This window comes from Scyliorhinus torazame, chromosome 13 (genome assembly GCF_047496885.1).
Source record: "Scyliorhinus torazame isolate Kashiwa2021f chromosome 13, sScyTor2.1, whole genome shotgun sequence".
Taxonomy (NCBI): Eukaryota; Metazoa; Chordata; class Chondrichthyes; order Carcharhiniformes; family Scyliorhinidae; genus Scyliorhinus; species Scyliorhinus torazame.
In genome coordinates, this window is record NC_092719.1 from 192,119,001 (window position 1) to 192,139,327 (window position 20,327).

General features: G+C 47.0%; 1 protein-coding gene across 2 annotated transcripts in view; it reads right to left on the minus strand.

Annotated features, from left to right (window-relative positions):
* The window catches only part of iars1 (isoleucyl-tRNA synthetase 1), a 330,949-nt gene that overhangs the window by 63,719 nt on the left and 246,903 nt on the right, over positions 1-20,327 (minus strand). For both annotated transcript variants that reach the window (XM_072472632.1, XM_072472633.1), the window contains exons 24-25: positions 18,886-18,988; positions 12,590-12,673 (exon numbers count right to left, since the gene is read on the minus strand). In XM_072472632.1, coding sequence (XP_072328733.1) covers positions 12,590-12,673; positions 18,886-18,988 — 187 coding nt within the window. The remainder of the gene's footprint in view (positions 1-12,589; positions 12,674-18,885; positions 18,989-20,327) is intronic.

The following is a 20,327-nucleotide window of genomic DNA, read 5'->3' on the forward strand; positions in this document are numbered from 1 at the left end:
CCCTCCTGGATTTCTTTTTTAATCTGAGGTACACTCTCCTTATTATGTCCCATCAGATCACCTTTACCTTTACCACTTGAGTATTTCTCATATACCCAGTTTCTATCCTCACAGGCTGAAACTGATGTCGGAAACCAATCTTTTGATTTATGAACGAATTCATAATCATCTGCCATTTCTGCTGCTAATATCGCAGTTTTAACCCTCTGCTCTTCCACATGAGTTCTCACTACATCAGGAATTGAATTTTTAAACTCCTCCAAAAGGATAATTGCTCTGAGAGCTTCATACGTTTGGTCTATTTTCAAAGCCCTTATCCACCTATCAAAATTACTCTGTTTGAGCCTTTCAAACTCCATATATGTTTGGCCAAATTATTTCCTTAAATTTCTAAACCTTTGTCTATAAGCTTCAGGCACTAGCTCATATGCACCCAAGATGGATTTTTTCACCTCCTCATACGACTCAGATACCTCCTCTGGTAGTGACGCAAACACTTCACTAGCTCTACCTCCCAGCTTTGTTTGAATCAGTAATACCCACATGTCCTGTGGCCATTTCATTTGTTTGGCTACCTTCTCAAATGAAATGAAAAAGGCTTCTACCTCCTTCTCGTCAAACCTTGGCAATGCTTGGGCATATTTAAATAGATTAGATTTAAATAGATTTAAAGTGGGCAGCATGGTAGCATTGTGGATAGCACAATTGCTTCACAGCTCCAAGGTCCCAGGTTCGATTCCGGCTTGGGTCACTGTCTGTGCGGAGTCTGCACATCCTCCCCGTGTGTGCGTGGGTTTCCTCCGGGTGCTCCGGTTTCCTCCCACAGTCCAAAGATGTGCAGGTTAGGTGGATTGGCCATTCTAAATTGCCCGTCGTGTCCAAAATTGCTCTTAGTGTTGGGTGGGTTTACTGGGTTACGGGGATACGGTGGAGGTGTGGATCTTGGGTAGGGTGCTCTTACCAAGAGCCGGTGCAGACTCGATGGGCCGAATGGCCTCCTTCTGCACTGTAAATTCTATGCAATTCCCACCAAGCCTTCGACTTTGACGCTCTTTCTCACTATCCTCATCACTATCATCCAACTGTACGTTTCCCTTTATGTCTGCCAATTTTAACTGACTGTCATGTTTCATGGCCATTTTCTGAAGTTCAAACTCTCTTTATCTTTTTCCCTGATCTGTATTTCCCTTTCTTTTTGTTCTGCTCGGGCTATTCTTGCTTTTCTCCTTTCTTCTCTCTCCTTTTTTTCCCCCTCTCTCTTTCTTTTTCCGCTCTTTCTTTCGTATTCAAGCTGCTTTAATTCTTTTTCATGTTCAAGTTGCTTGATCTGCAACTGGATCTTTACCATTTCTAATGAGCCAGACTGTATGTCAGGGAACCTTAAATGCTTAGCCACCGCCATAATTACCTCATCTTTTCGCATTTTGTCAGGTAATGTTAACTGCAATGTTTTTGCCAAATCTAACAGTCTGCTTTTAGGCTTTGTCCATAAGGTATTGCGGGTGACCGTCTCCTCCCCCCCAAACTTCTGTGCCTCTGAAAGAGCCATTGTTCACAACACACTCCCCACTTAAACTAAAATACCACACCAGAAAAGCAACCACAATATGCTCACCCCTCACTGCCTTTAACTTCACTAAGCCAATCCAATAGATAGACTTTTATCCCGGACGAGCCCCCAATTGTTATGGGTCAGGGTTTAGAGATCTCCAAAGTGTATCATGGAGTTCACCTGACCCACAACTTTTAATAGATTGTGGTATGGTGAGCACATGGCTCACTCGACAGGTGTGGTATAGCAGAAAATGGACCAGTGGTTTTTAAAACAAAACAATGTTTATTCTATGAACTCAAGTTAACCTTTTTAAAACAAACAGTGAATATCTTAGCAACCAGTATATCAAATACACCTCCCAAAGAGTACAACATTAAGTAATCTGTATACCGTCCTTTTAACATCCAAAGACTTAACAAACCTCCAAACAGGAGCACATCAGGGTTTACATTCAAGACTGAAAACATTTATACTTCTTCTGAATTCACCAAATGATCCATAGATAGGTTTTGCATGGCAGAGATCAACAGGAGTGCAGCTCATAGACACACCCAAGCTTTTCTCAAACTGAAACTAAAAAGCAGAAGTAGCTCCACCCACACTCTGACATCACTCCAGTAACATGAGTAGTTCCATTTCTTAAAGGTACATTTCTTAAACACTCATTTCTTAAAGGGTACTCTCACATGACAACAGGAGCCAATCTTTTTAAAAAACGTATTCATTTACGGGATGTGGGCATCGCTGATTAGGCCAGCATTTATTGCTCGTCCTTAGTTGCCCTTCTGAAGGTGGTGATGAGTTGCATTCTTGAACTGCTGCGGACCTCGATGTGTAGATACACCCACTGTGCTGTTAGGGAGGGAGTTCCAGGAGTTTTCCCCAGCGACAGCAAAAGGAACAGTGATATATTTCCAAGTCAGGGTGGTGAGTGACTTGGAAGGGAACCTCCAGGTTGTGGGGTTCCCAGGTATCTGCTGCCCTTGTTCTTTTAGGTGGTAGTGGTCTCAGAAGGTGCTGTCTAAGGAACCTTGGTGAATTACTGCAGTGCATCTTGTAGATGGTACACTTGGCCACTGTTCGCTGGTGGTGGAGAGTTTGAATATTTATGGAAGGGAGCAATCAAGCGGGCTGCTTTGTCCTGGATGGTATCGGGCTTCTTGAGTGTTATTGGAGCTGCATGCATCCAGGCAAGTGGAGAGTATTCCATTACACTCCTGACTGGTGCATTGCAGGTAGATGATAGGAGGGGGTCAGGAGGTGAGTTACTCGCCGTAGGATTCTTAGCCTTTGACCTGCCCTTGTAGCCACAGTATTAATATGGTTAGTCCAGTTCAGTTTCTGATCAAAGGATGTCGGTTGTAGGGTATTCAGCGATGGTAATGCCATTGAATATCATGGGGCGATGGTTAGATCCTCTCTTGTTGGAGATGGTCATTTTCTAGCACTTGTATGGCACGAATGTAACTTGCCACTTGTCAGCCCAAGCCTGGATATTGTCCAGGTCTTGCTGTATTTGGACATGGATTGCTTCATTATCCGAGGAGTCTCGAATGGTGCTGAACATTGTGCAATCATTCGTAAACAACCCCACTTCTGACCTTATGATGGAAGGCAGGTCATTGATGAAGCAGCTGAAGATGGTTGCTCCTAGGACACTACCCTGCGGAACTCCTGCAGTGATGTCCTGGAGCTGAGATGATTGAATCCAACCACCACAACCATTTTCTTTGTGCCAGGTATGACTCTATCCAGTTGAGTTTTCGCCCTGATTCCCACTGAGTCCAGATGGGGAAGCAACTTGAATTATTGACAGACCAAGCCTAGAAAATAAGTGGAAAGACTGCAAGAAACCAGAAGGAAGAAACTAGAAAATACAGTAGGAACAGAAAATATGACAAATAAGAATGTAAATAGAAAGATCCAATTTGCATTTATATAGCGTCTTTCATAGCTCAAAAGAGTGTCACAACAAAATAAGTTGTTTTGAAGTTTGTCGCACCAGCTAATTAGCACAAAGCATTGCCCTGCAAACAGCAATGATACAAATGTTGTTGGTTGAGGGGTAATATTGCCACTGGATCTTTTATTTCACTTCAAAGGGCAGATGGGTCTCAGATTAATGTCAGTCAAAGGTGAAAGTTAATGAATCTAAATTCAAGAAACAAAATTTGTGGAATATTCAGCACCAGTCTCAAGATTTTTACCTGGAAGATTTAACAGGAACTTCCTAATTTATCATCATTAAAATATTGGAGGAACAGTAATTGACAAGAACTGAAATTGATCAACTAAATCTTGTACAATTTCAAAAGGATGGAATAAATCAGCATTTCACCCTTCCCCGAACTTTGAGTGTTTATAGAAATTCCACATTACCAGAGAGACTCCCTATCCTAGGTTCCAAAAGAAAGGGACAAGCAACGTATAACACAAGCAGTGCTACAATAATACATGGTGCTTTATTTATAAACAACCTTTTGGGAAGCAAAATTCTCATGACACAGTGTTTAGCATTCTGGCCCAAATCCCTTAGGGCATACAATCTTAAATTCTAAATTAAAGGTATATTTTCTTGACCTCCATGCTGCCTCGGGTGGTGCGTAAAAGGTTGGATTTTAAACGTCTTAAAGTTTCTGATGAAAAATATAATTATGTCCAATTTATATTCCAAAGTAAAACCAAGTAATGATATATCTAACATCGTCCATTTCCCTTTCCCAGTTTCGAAGCATATACTCCCAGAAGTAAATGTTAACAAAATCAATTAGTAAACTCAAACTGTTTCATGCAAATACGTCCAAATGCAGTGCACTCCACTCAGTGACAAGAAAACAGCAGGCTATTTTTGTCCATCTATGTTGAAGAACTGAAAGCCCATCAAAGGTACATCTTAAAAATTGTAAATGTAATTCCGTCTCTTTGTAATATTTCACCCAGCTTTTGACATTTTATATACTGAAGATGTCAGAACCACTTAAAATAATGTAATACTTGGCCACTATATTTCTAGGAACCCAAGGTGAAAATGAAATACTGTCATTTTATTTGTCATTATCTGGCAAAGCATCCATGTAATACACGTGATAAAGATTCCTCATGAAGGCATTTATAGCACATCACGTTTACATGATAACCTAACATTCAGGGAAAATCCCTGAACTAATCATATGTTTGGAGCCTTGTAGAGACAATTCCAGAGTGCTGTGAATTTCAAAAGAATATACTGCATAAATACACAGATGAACCACAATATCAGAATACTTTGCCTAAAATGATTAACTAGTAATTCCAGAATTTTGCCATATTACCTCAGTGAATTACCATCAAGAAGATTCTCTTGATCATATATAGTGCAAAGACCCATTTTTCCCTCAAGGTTAAATCAGCAAAATAGACTGGTCTCTATTCATATAAAATTCTGAGGCTTACTATTTTCAGGGATGGTGAATTGCACTCTTAAAGGTTAGTGCATAAAGTCAATGCTGGCGACCACCACATTGCAAAACCGTGGGATATAATTTGGTGTGGATTTAATAACTTTAAAGTATCCCAATTATAAGGCCAGATTAACAGTAATAGAGGGTCATTTCATATAAAGTTACTGCAGCATCATTAACTTAAGACTAGTTTCATTCTTGGCTAAACCAGCTTGTCAGGTCAATTTAACTGTAGTTTTGCTGTTGAAATTTACTTGCAGTCCTCCCTTTGGGTCCATGAGGGTTGACCTATGAAGCTGACAATCTCTTTAAAAAGACTACCCAGTGAACATGGTCAAAACAAAATTCCAGGCACTAGCCTTTGTTTTGTGAGGGCCACGAAGAATCCAGCACGAGTTTTAAGGATACAAAGTAATAACATTTATTTACAATAACATACATAATATATATATATATAAAACAGCAGCAGCAACTTCCCTTGCTGCACACTCCTTCCTGCTGGTTCCAAACTGGCCAGCTTTATTTATACTTGGAGTTTACTAATGGTTTCTCCCCCCCCCCTCATTGGGGAAGCTCATACTCCCACAGGATTGTGGGATTGTCATTAGTCCCCAGCCAATGGTAAGCAGGCAGGTTATAACATCCCTCCCCCACAAAGTCCAAGGAATCCACCGAAGACCCTGGCGAAGGAGGGCGTTGGACTCGTTTTGCCGCAGGCCGGACACCATTTGCACGCGGCGCTGGATCAGGCGGTGTGTAACGAGACGGAGACCGGCACTTCCGTGATGAACGGCGCAACGGTTGTACATCCACGGCCCGTGGACCCGAGGATTCCCCCTCTGATGTGTCCTGTGTCTCCATCTCGGAGTCAGAGTCTGCTGCCTCCGTCATGTCAGCGTCTCTATCTCCATTTGGTTCTGTAACGACCTGCGCAGGCTTCGAGTGAGGCACCAGTGGAAGATTGTGAGGACTACCTTCCCTGGTCTCTGGGGCTGTAGAAATGAGCTCCGGGGGCGGGGAATCTTTTGAGGGGATAGTCTTCTGGACCGAACGTGGTTTACATGTTTGCGCTGGAGACGACCCTGGGCTTGCACCTGGTAAGATATAGGGCCCATTTGGCGAAAGATTACGCCAGGAACCCATTGGGCACCACCAGCAAAATTCCGAACGAACACTGGGTCACTGGGCGCAAACTGCCGAATTGGCCGATGCCGAGAAAATCCCTGTCCCTGCCGTTCTTGTGTGCGGCGTACTTTTGCGCCAATGTCCGGGAAAACCATACCAAGGCGGGTGCTAAGTCTCCGGCCCATTAGGAGTTCTGCGGGAGCTACCCCAGTCACCGCATGGGGGGTGGTCCTATACATAAACAGAAAGCGAGCCAGTCTCGTGTCCATTGATCCGGAAGACTGCTTTTTTAGGCCTCTTTTGAATGTCTGCACTGCGCGCTCTGCCAACCCATTTGAAGCCGGGTAGTATGGGGCAGTGCGGATATGGCGTATGCCGTTCATCTTCGTGAACCTTGCAAACTACTCACTCGTGAATGGAGTGCCGTTATCCGTGACCAGCACCTCGGGGAGGCCATGCGTACGAAAAGACAAACGCATCTTTTCAATTGTTGCGCAGGACGTTGTCCCCTGCATCTTATGCACATCTAGCCATTTAGACTGGGCATCAATTAATAGAAGGAACATGGATCCTTGAAAAGGGCCTGCGAAATCTGCATGCAAGCGTGCCCAAGGCCGCCCTGGCCATTCCCAGTGATGTAGGGGCGCGGCCGGCAGAAGCTTCTGATGCTCCTGGCAAATGGAGCAGTTTTGGGCCACCTTCTCAATGTCGGTGTCGAGGCCTGGCCACCAGACATAACTCAGGGCCAACATTTTCATTTTGGTCACACCTGGATGCCCATTGTGCAAGTCTGTTAGTATCAGCTCCTGGCCTTTTTCCGGGACAATCACACGCGTCCCCCACAAGAGGATGCCGTCTGAATTCTGACAGCTTGGAGGAAAATGCCTGCAACTCGCCTGGGAGCTGTCTATGCTGCCCACCATACAGGACTATGTGCCGAACCTTTGACAGGACTGGCTCCGTCTGGGTCCACTCACGGATCTGTGATGCCGTGACAGGCAAAGTGTCCATAAAATTTAGGGTTGCAACCACCTCACCGGTCGTGGGGGTCGACATGGGGCCGGTCGATAAAGGCAATCGGCTCAGTGCGTCGGCATTTGCTATCTGCGTTCCTGGTTTGTGCTCCAGAGAATACTCGTATGCAGCAAGCAACAAAGCCCAGCGCTGGATCCGTGCGGAACCAATGGGCGGTATTGGCTTATCCTCTCTGAAAAGTCCCAGCAGAGGCTTATGATCAGTCACGATAGTGAAACGGCAGCCATACACGTACTGGTGGAAGCGTTTCACTGCAAAAACCACTGCCAGGCCCTCCTTCTCGATCTGCGCGTACTTTTTCTCCGCTGCAGTCAATGTGCGGGAGGCGAAAGCTATCGGTCGCTCGGCCCCGTTCTCCATCTTGTGGGACAGGACGGCCCCAATACCATACGGGGATGCATCACATGTGACGAGCAAAGGCTTTCCAGGATCATAGTGGGTCAGTAACCCAGACGACGACAATTGTTGTTTACCCGCCGGAAAGCGGTTTCTTGCGGCTGACCCCAAACCCAGGTGTGATTTTTCTTTAGCAGAAGGTGCAACGGGGCCAGCGTAGTTGCCAGATTGGGGAGGAACTTCCCATAATAGTTTACGAGACCGAGAAAAGAACGAAGATGCGAAGTGTCAGTCGGGGCGGGGGCCTGTTGAATCGCACGCACCTTCTCTGCGACGGGGTGCAAACCTTCGCGGTCCACCTGATAACCTAGGTAGACTACTTCCTTTGCCTGAAATACGCACTTTGTGCGACGTAAACGGATTCCAGCCTCCGAAAAGCGTCTAAGGACAGCCTCCAGATTTGCCAAATGTTCCTGCTCCGACGTCCCTGTAATCAAAACGTCATCTAAGTAGACAGCAACACGTGGTAAACCTCTCAAAATTCCCTCCATAACACGTTGAAAAATTGCGCAGGCAGAGGATACTCCAAAGGGCAACCGTGTATATTCATACAGGCCCCGGTGTGTATTAATCGTTACATATGGTTGGGAGGCAGGGTCCAGCTCCAACTGCAGGTAGGCATGACTCATACCTAATTTTGTGAACGAGAGTCCACCTGCAAGCATCGCGTAGAGATCCTCTATGCGAGGCATTGGATATCGGTCGAGTCGGGAAGCCGCATTCACTGTAAGTTTATAGTCGCCACACAAGCGAACTGTGGCATCTGGCTTCATTACAGGTACAATTGGTGCTGCCCAGTCAGCAAACCGGATGGGCCTGATAATAGCCAAACTCTCCAAACGAGTGAGCTCCCCTTCTACCTTCTCGAGCAAGGCGTAAGGCACAGAGATAGCGTGGCTCCTGGTTCGACTTGGATACGGGCTATGGCCCCTTTTATTTTCCCCAAACTGGACTGGAATATATCTGGGTTTCGTCCTAGCACCTCAGTCAACCCTCCAGAAACTGTTTGGAGGATGTGCTGCCATTGAAATGAAATGAAAATCGCTTATTGTCACAAGTAGGCTTCAAATTAAGTTACTGTGAAAAGCCCCGAGTCGCCACATTCCGGCGCCTGTTTGGGGAGGCTGTTACGGGAATTGAACCGTGCTGCTGGCCTGCCTGGGTCTGCTTTCAAAGCCAACGATTTAGCCCTGTGCTAAACAGCCCCATTGCAACCGCAAATGGCACAACCAGTCCCGACCCAACAGGCTGGGCCCATGGCCGCGCACCACGATAAGTGGGAAACGCCCCTCCTGGCGTCCATAATATAATAGAATTTACAGTGCAGAAGGAGGCCATTCAGCCCATCGAGTCTGCACCGGCTCTTGGAAAGAGCACCCTACCCAAGGTCAACACCTCCACCCTATCCCCATAACCCAGTAACCCCACCCAACACTAAGGGCAATTTATCAGGGCCAATCCACCTAACCTGCACATCTTTGGACTGTGGGAGGAAACCGGAGCACCCGGAGGAAACCCACGCACACACGGGAAGAACGTGCAGACTCCACACAGACAGTGACCCAAGCCGGGAATCGAACCTGAGACCCTGGAGCTGTGAAGCAATCGTGCTAATCACCATGCTACCGTGCTGCCCCTTAAAAGACATTAGTGAAGCAGATGGGCTTTTATGACAATCGTTTCTTGGTCATCAATAGACTTTTAATTCCAGATTATTTTATTGAATTCAAATTCAATAAACAACAGGGGCCATTGTAGTTCCTGCAATGTCCAGTGGTTCCCCCGTGTAGGTGGCCAATCTGGACTGTGAGTCGGTTAATGTAAGGGTCTGTATACCCTGCTTGATGCAGTCGAATGTCCTCTGGGCGATCACGGAGACCGCTGCGCCGGTGTCCAACTCCATCTCAAGCAGGTGACCATTGACCCGTACTGTCACCTTAATGGGGGCCACACGGGGAGCTGCCACACAATGCAGCTGCAGGCAGTCATCCTCCGTCTCCACATCCTCAGGAGTAGTTGCCGCAGGTTCATCCACATGGGCTGGTCCCAGTTTCGGTCGGAACGACGGCGCCTCTGGCGTCCCCAGGACCAGCGTCTGCGACAGGGTCGGCGCCTACAAGTCTGACATGGACATGGCTCCTCATCCATTGGTTCTGGAGAAGGCTCCCTTTGAGGAGGAATGTCCGACGGCCACTGGCGTCGGTCCGGACGTCGCCTCACCCAAGGTACCGCAGGAGTGCGGAGGGACGTTTTCGGACGGAAGGGGTTGCGCCCCAAGGCATGCACTTCCATTCCCCGTAGCTCCTGCACTCCTCGTTCTGTGCTCTCTCGGGACAATACTATTTGAATGGCCTGTTGAAAAGTCAATGCTGGCTCAGCTAACAACTTTCTCTGGGTGGCCGCATTGTTAATACCGCAAACCAAACGGTCGCGTAACATTTCTGACAAGGTCTCACCATAGTCACAGTACTCCGCAATCCTGCGTAGCCTGGATAGAAAATCGGCAAGGGATTCTCCAGGGGTCCTCTCAGAGGTATTAAACCGGTAACGCTGGACTATCGTGGAAGGGGTTGGGTTAAAATGTTGCCCCACTATATTCACGAGTTCATCAAACGTTTTGGTGTCCGGCGCAGCTGGGTACGTAAGGCTCCTAATCACCCCAAACGTATGCGGGCCGCAGGCAGTGAGCAATACGATCACCTGGCACTCGTTTTCGGTGATATTGTTTGCCCGGAAATAGTAACGCATCCGTTTTGCGTACTGGTTCCAGCTTTCCAGCGCAGCATCAAAAACATCCAAATGTCCGTACAGAGGCATGGTATAATAGAAAACAACTTCCAACCTGTATCATAGAATTTACAGTGCAGAAGGAGGCCATTCGGCCCATCGAGTCTGCACCGGCTCTTGGAAAGAGCACCCTACCCAAGGTCAACACCTCCACCCCATCCCCATAACCCAGTAACCCAACCCAACACTATGGGCAATTTTGGACACTAAGGGCAATTTATCATGGCTAATCCACCTAACCTGCACATCTTTGGACTGTGGGAGGAAACCGGAGCACCCGGAGGAAACCCACGCACACACGGGGAGGATGTGCAGACTCCGCACAGACAGTGACCCAAGCCGGAATCGAACCTGGGACCCTGGAGCTGTGAAGCAATTGTGCTATCCACAATGCTACCGTGCTGCCCCACCAAAATCCAACAAATCCAACAAAAATCCAGGGAGGTGGCCTCAGCAGTGTAGACAGCTATTCACTTTAACCCTCATCGCCAGTTTTGTGAGTGCCACGAAGAATCCAGCACGAGTTTTAAGGATACAAAGTAATAACATTTATTTACAATAACATTTATATATATATATATATATATATATAATATATATATATATATATTATATATATATATATATATATATAACAGCAGCAGCAACTTCCCTTGCTGCACACTCCTTCCAGCTGGTTCCAAACTGGCCAGCTTTATTTATACTTGGAGTTTACTAATGGTTTCTCCGCCCCCCCTCATTGGGGAAGCTCATACTCCCACAGGATTGCGGGATTGTCATTAGTCCCCAGCCAATGGTAAGCAGGCAGGTTATAACACTTTGGAAAGACCTTCTACATTGTCATGGTCTTTTCCTCGCCAAATTGCCGTGGCGTCCTGGTGGTGTTCCACTTTAAGTTATTTGTTTGATGTTGACACCAATCTTCAAACTGTAATTAATTGATCTAGGTATTTGTTCAAAAATACAAATTAGGGAAAGTAGCACAAAGATCATGGAAGGGATTCTCCGACCCCCCGCCGGTCGGGGGCCGTTGGTGTCAGCAGCCCCCCCCGGCAATTCTCTGGGCCCCGATGGGCCGAGCGGCCATCCGTTTTCGGCCAGTCCCGCCAGAGTGAAATAGACATGGTCCATCCCGGTGGGACCTGGCTTGGAGGGTGGCTTGCGTAGTCCTTAGGGGGGTGGCGGGGGATCCAGCCCCGGGGGGGGGGCCCACGGTGGCCTGGCCCGCGATCGGGGCCCACCGATCTGCAGGCGGGCCTGTGCCGTGTGGGCACTCTTTCCCTCCGCTATGGCCCGTGCGGAGAATAAACCCCCTGCGCATGCGCAGAAAACACGCCGGCGGTTCTGCGCATGCGCCAGAACATGCCGGCAGTCCTGCGCATGCGCCAACTCGCGCCTAGCCCCCGGAAAGTGCGGAGGATTCCAAAACCTCCGGGCGGCCCGAAGCCGGAGTGGTTCACGCCGCTCTTGCCGCCGGTACGGACTGCCCCGCCAATTGCGGAGGAATTCTGCCCCATATATTCCTGCAGTCTTGCTTCTTCAAACCCTACCTTCCCGTACTTGTGTAGAGTCACAACCTAGCCAAGAACAGCAGATAATATCATCAAATAAACCCATCCAAACAGTCAGGTGAAAATTCCAACTAAGTGAATGTTAAAAGTAGTTGAATGAATTAAATCGTATAATACTACAGAATAGTAATATTTGGTACACTGCATTTTCTCCATTGAATCACACATATCTAATCGACAATCTTAAAAGCATTTTAATTTTGCTCAACATTGCACATCACAATCCTTCCACAAAGTAATTTTTACAGTCGGTTCCCAGTCTATTATTCATTTTGTGATGAATTTAATGGCTAATTGATGTACTGATGAAACAAGTTCATGAAACCGATGGGGATATTAAGGATTAGGAGCGTGCAAACTGCAACTTCACAGGACGTCTCTTGCTCACCAAAGGTTGCAGGCCAATTTACACATTAATAACAATGCGAATTATTCATGTGCTATTACATTTTCAACAAATTCTGGACCACTATATTGTTTTAACCAGTTCCTATAGTCAGATGAACCTCACGGAAAAGAATATTTACCTTTTTAAGACAATCGAACATTCACTACACATTACTGCATCAGTTTCTTCTCAATATTTTTCCTTGACATTACAAGCCATCTGACAATTTCATATATAGGTATACGTTAAAAAAGACAATCGTTGGGTCAGTTAAAAATGTACATTTACTTACCTCTAAAATATATTTCTCCAAGGATCGAATATCTTTCAGTGCTTCTGAATCCTGGTGAATGACCACAACCTCTTTTAAAGGGTACTAAAAAAAAGTGAAATTGAACAAACCGTTAACTCTTAGTTGCAAGGTCATTTTTATATATTGAAATGTACAGTCAGTAAAGGAAACAAAAAAAAAAAAAATCAAAGAAACAAATTTGGTACAGGCCAACACTTGAGCTAGAAACGAAATAGCAACATTAGTACAAGTTTGAAAACTTTCATTCAACATAATACAGCATATTTTTTATTGGCAGACTAGCATATTATCAATGTTCTAGATGTTGTGAAACAGCATTAAGAGTTCTTGAATGTGACTTCCGGGTGCGGCGATGACCAGCTGAGTCGCACGTTTCGGCAGCTCCCTGTGAAACGGACTTTTGGGCTCTTGATAGGAGCCCCAACGGCAATTTTAACGGCTGAAAACACTGTGCGGTAAACCAGAAGGGTGTTCCCCCTGGACACGGATGGAAAAAGGAGAGGAAAGTGGCCGGATTGCAGCGGATCCTTTGGAACAACGGCAAGGAAGGCAAGCAGAAACCAAGATGGCGTCGGAAGGTGGCAGTTTCACATGGGGCCCTGAACAACAAGAGTTTTTGAAACGCTGCGTGGAGGAGATAAAAAAGGAAATGAAGAAAGAGTTGTTGGCCCCGATATTACAGGCGATTGAAGGGCTGAAAGAGGAACAAAAGACCCAGGAGCAGGAGCTTCGGGTCGTGAAGGCGAAAGCAGCAGAGAATGAAAACGACATTCAGGGCCTGGTGGTGAAGTCGGAGATACAGGAGGCACACCAGAAACGATCTGTGGAGAGGTTGGAGGCACTGGAAAATAACGCAAGGAGGAACAACTTGAGGATTCTTGGCCTTCCTGAAGGTGTGGAGGGGGCGGACGTCGGGGCATATGTGAGCACGATGCTGCACTCGTTAATGGGAGTGGAGGCCCCGACGGGTCCGTTGGAGGTGGAGGGAGCATACCGAGTTATGGTGCGAGGACCGAGAGCAGGAGAAGCTCCCAGAGCCATAGTGGTGAGATTTCTCCGTTTTAAGGATAGAGAAATGGTCCTTAGATGGGCGAAGAAAACTCGGTGTAGTAAATGGGAGAACGCGGTGATCCGCGTCTATCAAGATTGGAGTGCGGAGGTGGCGAGAAGGAGGGCGAGCTTTAATCGGGCCAAAGCGGTACTTCACAAAAAAAAGATAAAGTTTGGAATGCTGCAACCGGCAAGACTGTGGGTCACATATCAAGGGAGGCACCACTACTTTGAGACGGCGGATGAAGCGTGGACTTTTATTGTAGAAGAAAAATTGGAATGATTGGACTACGAAAATGAACGTTTGGACAAAGTGGTGGGACGAGTGGGGGGGGGGGGGGGGCGAAGAGGGATTGTATGATTAATCCTGCGGTATGGTAACTTTTCTTTCTCCCACAGGTGGTGATGGGGGGAGGGAGAGGAGATGGGGCGTTGGCCATGGGAGGCGGGGCCGAGGGAGAGGCGCGGGCTTGGTTCCCGCGCTATGATAATTATGGCGGGAATAGAGAAGCAGGAAGGAGGGGGCACCGCACGGGGCGAGCCGTGATCACGGGGGGAAGCCGAGGTCAGCCAGAGTTTGCTGACTTCTGGGAGCAACATGGGGGGAGTAATTACGCTAGCGGGGGGTCTAGCGGGGGGGGGGGGGAGGGAGGGGGGAATTACTGGGTTGCTGCTGCTGGGGAAAGGGGGGAGTGGGTGCGGGAAAGGATGGGCGGGGGGGCACCGTCTGGGAGAAATACAGCCGCGTGGGAACTGGGCGAGAAGCTGGAAAAAGATGATGGCTAACCGGCAAGGGGGGGGGGGTGGGAAGCCCCCCCAACTCGGCTGATCACGTGGAACGTGAGGGGGCTTAACGGGCCGATAAAGAGGGCACGAGTACTCGCACACCTTAAGAAACTTAAAGCAGATGTGGTCATGTTACAGGAAACGCACCTGAAACTGATAGATCAGGTTAGGTTGCGCAAAGGATGGGTAGGGCAGGTGTTCCATTCGGGGCTGGATGCGAAAAACAGGGGGGTGGCTATATTAGTGGGGAAGCGGGTAATGTTCGAGGCAAAGACTATAGTGGCGGATAACGGGGGCAGATACGTGATGGTGAGTGGCAAATTACAGGGAGAGATGGTGGTGTTGGTAAACGTGTATGCCCCGAATTGGGACGATGCCAATTTTATGAGGCGAATGCTAGGACGCATCCCAGACCTAGAGACCGGAAAGCTGATAATGGGGGGAGACTTTAACACGGTGTTGGAACCAAGGCTGGATAGGTCGAAGTCCAGGACTGGTAGGAGGCCGGCAGCAGCCAAGGTGCTTAAGGATTTTATGGAGCAGATGGGAGGGGTGGACCCGTGGAGATTCAGTAGACCTAGGAGTAAGGAGTTCTCGTTTTTCTCCTATGTCCATAAAGTCTATTCACGCATAGACTTTTTTGTGTTGGGTAGGGCATTGATCCCGAGGGTGAGGGGAACGGAATATACGGCTATAGCCATTTCGGATCATGCCCCACACTGGGTAGACTTGGAGATAGGGGAGGAAACAAGAGGGCGTCCACCCTGGAGAATGGATATGGGACTAATGGCGGATGAGGGGGTGTGCTTAAGGGTGAGGGGATGCATTGAAAAGTACTTGGAACTCAATGACAATGGGGAGGTTCAGGTGGGAGTGGTCTGGGAGGCGTTGAAGGCGGTGGTTAGGGGGGAGCTGATATCAATAAGGACACATAAAGGGAAGCAGGAGAGTAAGGAACGGGAGCGGTTGTTGCAAGAACTTTTGAGGGTGGACAGACAGTATGCGGAAGCACCGGAGGAGGGACTGTATAGGCAAAGGCAAAGGCTGCATGTGGAATTTGACTTGCTGACCACAGGCACAGCAGAGGCACAATGGAGGAAGGCGCAGGGTGTACAGTATGAATATGGAGAGAAGGCGAGCAGATTGCTGGCACACCAATTGAGGAAAAGGGGAGCAGCGAGGGAAATAGGGGGGGTGAGAGACGAAGATGGAGAGACGGAGCGGGGAGCGGAGAGAGTGAATGAAGTGTTCAAGACATTTTATAAAAAATTGTATGAAGCTCAACCCCCGGATGGGAGGGAGAGAATGATGGAGTTTTTGGATCGGCTGGAAATTCCCAAGATGGAAGAGCAGGAAAGGATGGGATTGGGAGCACAGATCACGGTAGAAGAAGTGGTGAAAGGAATTAGGAACATGCAGACGGGAAAGGCCCCGGGACCGGACGGATTCCCAGTTGAATTTTACAGAAAATATTTGGACTTGCTCGCCCCGCTACTGACGAGGACCTTCAACGAGGCAAAGGAAAGGGGACAACTGCCCCCGACTATGTCAGAAGCAACGATATCGCTTCTTTTAAAGAAGGAAAAGGATCCGCTACAATGCGGGTCCTACAGACCAATCTCCCTCCTCAATGTAGATGCCAAGGTCTTGGCCAAGGTAATGGCAATGAGAATAGAGGAATGTGTCCCGGGGGTGGTTCATGAGGACCAAACTGGGTTTGTGAAGGGGAGACAGCTGAACACGAACATACGGAGGTTGTTAGGCGTAATGATGATGGCCCCACCAGAGGGTGAAACGGAGATAGTAGTGGCGATGGATGCCGAGAAAGCATTTGATAGAGTGGAGTGGGATTATCTGTGGGAGGTGTTGAGGAGATTTGGGTTCGGAGAGGGGTATGTTAGATGGGTGCAGCTGTTGTATAGGGCCCCAGTGGCGAGTGTGGTCACGAATGGACGGGGATCGGCATATTTTCGGCTCCACAGAGGGACAAGGCAGGGATGTCCTTTGTCCCCATTACTGTTTGCACTGGCGATTGAGCCCCTGGCGATAGCGCTGAGAGGTTCCAAGGGATGGAGGGGAATACTTAGGGGAGGAGAAGAACACCGGGTATCTTTATATGCGGATGATCTGCTACTATATGTGGCGGATCCAGCGGAGGGGATGCCAGAAATAATGCGGATACTTGGGGAGTTTGGGGATTTTTCAGGGTATAAATTGAACATGGGAAAGAGTGAGCTGTTTGTGGTGCATCCAGGGGAGCAGAGTAGAGAAATAGAAGACCTACCGTTGAGGAAGGTAACAAGAGACTTTCGTTACCTGGGGATCCAGATAGCTAAGAATTGGGGCACATTGCACAGGCTAAATTTGACGCGGTTGGTGGAACAGATGGAGGAAGATTTCAAGAGATGGGACATGGTAGCATTGTCAATGGCAGGGAGGGTGCAGGCAGTTAAGATGGTGGTCCTCCCGAGATTCCTTTTTGTGTTTCAGTGTCTCCCGGTGGTGATCACGAAGGCTTTTTTCAAAAGGATAGAAAAGAGTATTATGGGTTTTGTTTGGGCCGGGAAGACTCCGAGAGTGAGGAAGGGATTCTTACAGCGTAGTAGGGATAGGGGGGGGCTGGCACTACCGAGCCTAAGTGAGTATTATTGGGCCGCTAATATTTCAATGGTGAGTAAGTGGATGGGAGAGGAGGAAGGAGCGGCGTGGAAGAGATTAGAGAGGGCGTCCTGTAGGGGGACCAGCCTGCAGGCTATGGTGACAGCCCCATTGCCGTTCTCACCAAGGAACTATACCACGAGTCCGGTGGTGGTAGCTACACTGAAGATTTGGGGACAGTGGAGACGACATAGGGGAAAGACCGGAGCACTGGGGGGGTCCCCGATAAGAAACAACCATAGGTTTGCCCCGGGGGGAATGGATGGGGGATATGGAATGTGGCAAAGAGCAGGTATAACGCAATTGAAAGATCTATTTGTGGATGGGAAGTTTGCGAGTCTGGGAGCGCTGACCGAGAAATATGGGTTGCCCCAAGGGAATGCATTCAGGTACATGCAATTGAGGGCTTTTGCGAGGCAGCAGGTGAGGGAATTCCCGCAGCTCCCGACACAAGAGGTGCAGGACAGAGTCATCTCAAAGAAATGGGTGGGGGACGGTAAGGTGTCGGATATATATAGGGAAATGAGAGACGAAGGGGAGACTATGATGGACGAACTAAAAGGGAAATGGGAAGAAGAGCTAGGGGAGGAGATTGAGGAGGGGATGTGGGCAGATGCCCTAAACAGGGTAAACTCGTCGTCCTCGTGCGCCAGGCTAAGCCTGATTCAGTTTAAGGTATTACACAGGGCACATATGACTGGAACACGGCTCAGTAAATTTTTTGGGGTGGAGGATAGGTGTGCGAGGTGCTCGAGAAGCCCAGCGAATCATACCCATATGTTTTGGTCATGTCCGGCACTACAGGGGTTTTGGATGGGGGTGACAAAGGTGCTTTCGAAAGTAGTAGTAGGAGTCCGGGTCGAACCAAGCTGGGGGTTGGCTATATTTGGGGTTGCACAAGAGCCGGGAGTGCAGGAGGCGAAAGAGGCCGATGTTTTGGCCTTTGCGTCCCTAGTAGCCCGGCGCAGAATATTGCTAATGTGGAAAGAAGCCAAGCCCCCGGGGGTGGAGACCTGGATAAATGATATGGCGGGGTTCATAAAGTTAGAGCGGATTAAGTTCGTCCTAAGGGGGTCGGCTCAAGGGTTTACAAGGCGGTGGCAACCGTTCGTCGAATATCTTGCGGAAAGATAGATAGGGGAGAACAAAGAAGGCAGCAGCAGCAGCCCAGGACTTGGGGGGTGGGGGGTGGGGGGGGGGGGGGGTGGCCTGAGACAAGGCAGTTGCCAATTAGGGCTAGTTTTTTTTTTTTATTTTTGTTATTTAATATTTATTTATTTGTTGTTGTTTTCTTTTGTTCTTGTTTAAATAAAAAAGGTCATTATTATCTGTATTGTTATAATGTTGTGTAAAGGATACACAATGTACTGTGTTGGTTGACCAAAAATTTTCAATAAAATATTATTTAAAAAAAAAAAAAGAGTTCTTGAATGTTAAGGTAATCATTATGCACATGATTAACGTAGGATACGTTAAATTTATGGCCTTGAACAGCTGGACCACAAATTGGTAAATGAAAGATGAGCAAATTCATCTTCACAATTAGCAAGAGCAAATATATTTTTAAATATTTATTAAAATTCGTTGAACTTTTCTAAAAGTTACAAGTAATTGATACAAAGAAATGAATGGTATTAAATGCTATTGCTTCTCAAGAAATTTGAGTAGAGAGAGATATAGATTAGTCTATCTAGTCTAGTCTATATAACGATCCAGGGTCAAAACACAGAGCAGGAGCATTATTACAAAATACAGATGGTGTGTGATGAGCAATAACAAACCTTAACTGGGAGAGTCTTCCTGTCTCGTATCACTCTTCCAAGCTCAATGATTGACTGCATTTGAGCAACTGCACCCTCAATACGTTGGTCAATGAGAGACTCCCTGGAGGAAATAAATCAAAAAGCATTCACAAAGGAAGAAATTAAAAACATATTCGCCCCATCAAACAAAACACAAAACGAGGCACAATTCAGGACTTTGTTAGAGAAGGGATTGAAATTCTGGACAAGCTTTAAGAGGCTTAAAATAAATCAATCAGGGTTATATTGTATTCAGTCCAGAGTGTGGTGTAAGGCTAAGGAAGGAGATCTGGGAAGCCCTGATCACCATTATAGTGGCAAAAGAGCCACAGACAACCACAGACCGACATTAGAAATATTCTGGTATTAAATAATTTAACACTCTTATATGGTACTTGACGCCTCCAAAAATAGTTGTTGATCAGTTCATTTGTTGCCCATCAGATTGTTTTTCTTAAATTCAGTATTTCTTATAGTTCATTGTTAGGCAACTTTGTTATCTTGCTTGAGTGAAGATGGAGGTAGCCCTATAAATTGAAACTTTCAAGATATATTACTTACATGGACACTATCTGGAACAGGTAATAGAGTATCTTAATTACTGAGAAATCAGTACAGAACCATCTTAACAGAATATATCAATTGTATAAATGGTGAAATTGAAGAAAGGTGTTGCTGATAATAGCAGAATAGGCCCAGCAAAGAACAATGCTTCAATTTTACTAGCCTCGTCCTTGCTTTCAAGTCCTTCTATGACCTGGCCCCTCCTAGCCGTTGTAATATTCTCCAGCCTTACAAGCCTCTCGGGTATCTGCTTTCCTCCAATTCTGGCCTCTTGATCGCCCCTGATTTTAATTGCTCCATCAATGGAGGGCACGCTTCCAGTGGAATTCCCTCCCTAAAACTCTCATCCTTTCTACCTTGCTTTTCTTTTTCAGGACACTCCTTAAAACCTACCTCTTTTAACAAACTTTTGCCCTAGTAGCATGGTGTTATCTTTTGATTTACAATGGGCTAGATTCTCCGCCCCTCATTTCTGTTTCACCCCGCCGGCGGGATGCTCCATTACGCCGGCTAGTCAATTGGGTTTTCCATTGTGGGGCAGCCCCACACCGTCAGGAAACCCCAGGGCTGCCGGTAAAACGGAGCATCCCGCCGGCGGAGACTCCAGTCCAATGTCTCCATAAAAAAACAAGGGATGTTTTATTATGTTAAAGATGCTATATAAATAAAAATTATTATTGCACTATTGTTTGAATACTTATAACAGACCTATTGATGTGATATTGTGTACAATAGCAACATGTTCGCTTTCTAGACCCCCACAAAAGTACAAAAGGGCAAAACTGGGAGTTTTCAAATTAAAATAAAATCCCCCTATTGCCACTTATAAGTAACATATGAACAAGGAACATACAAAC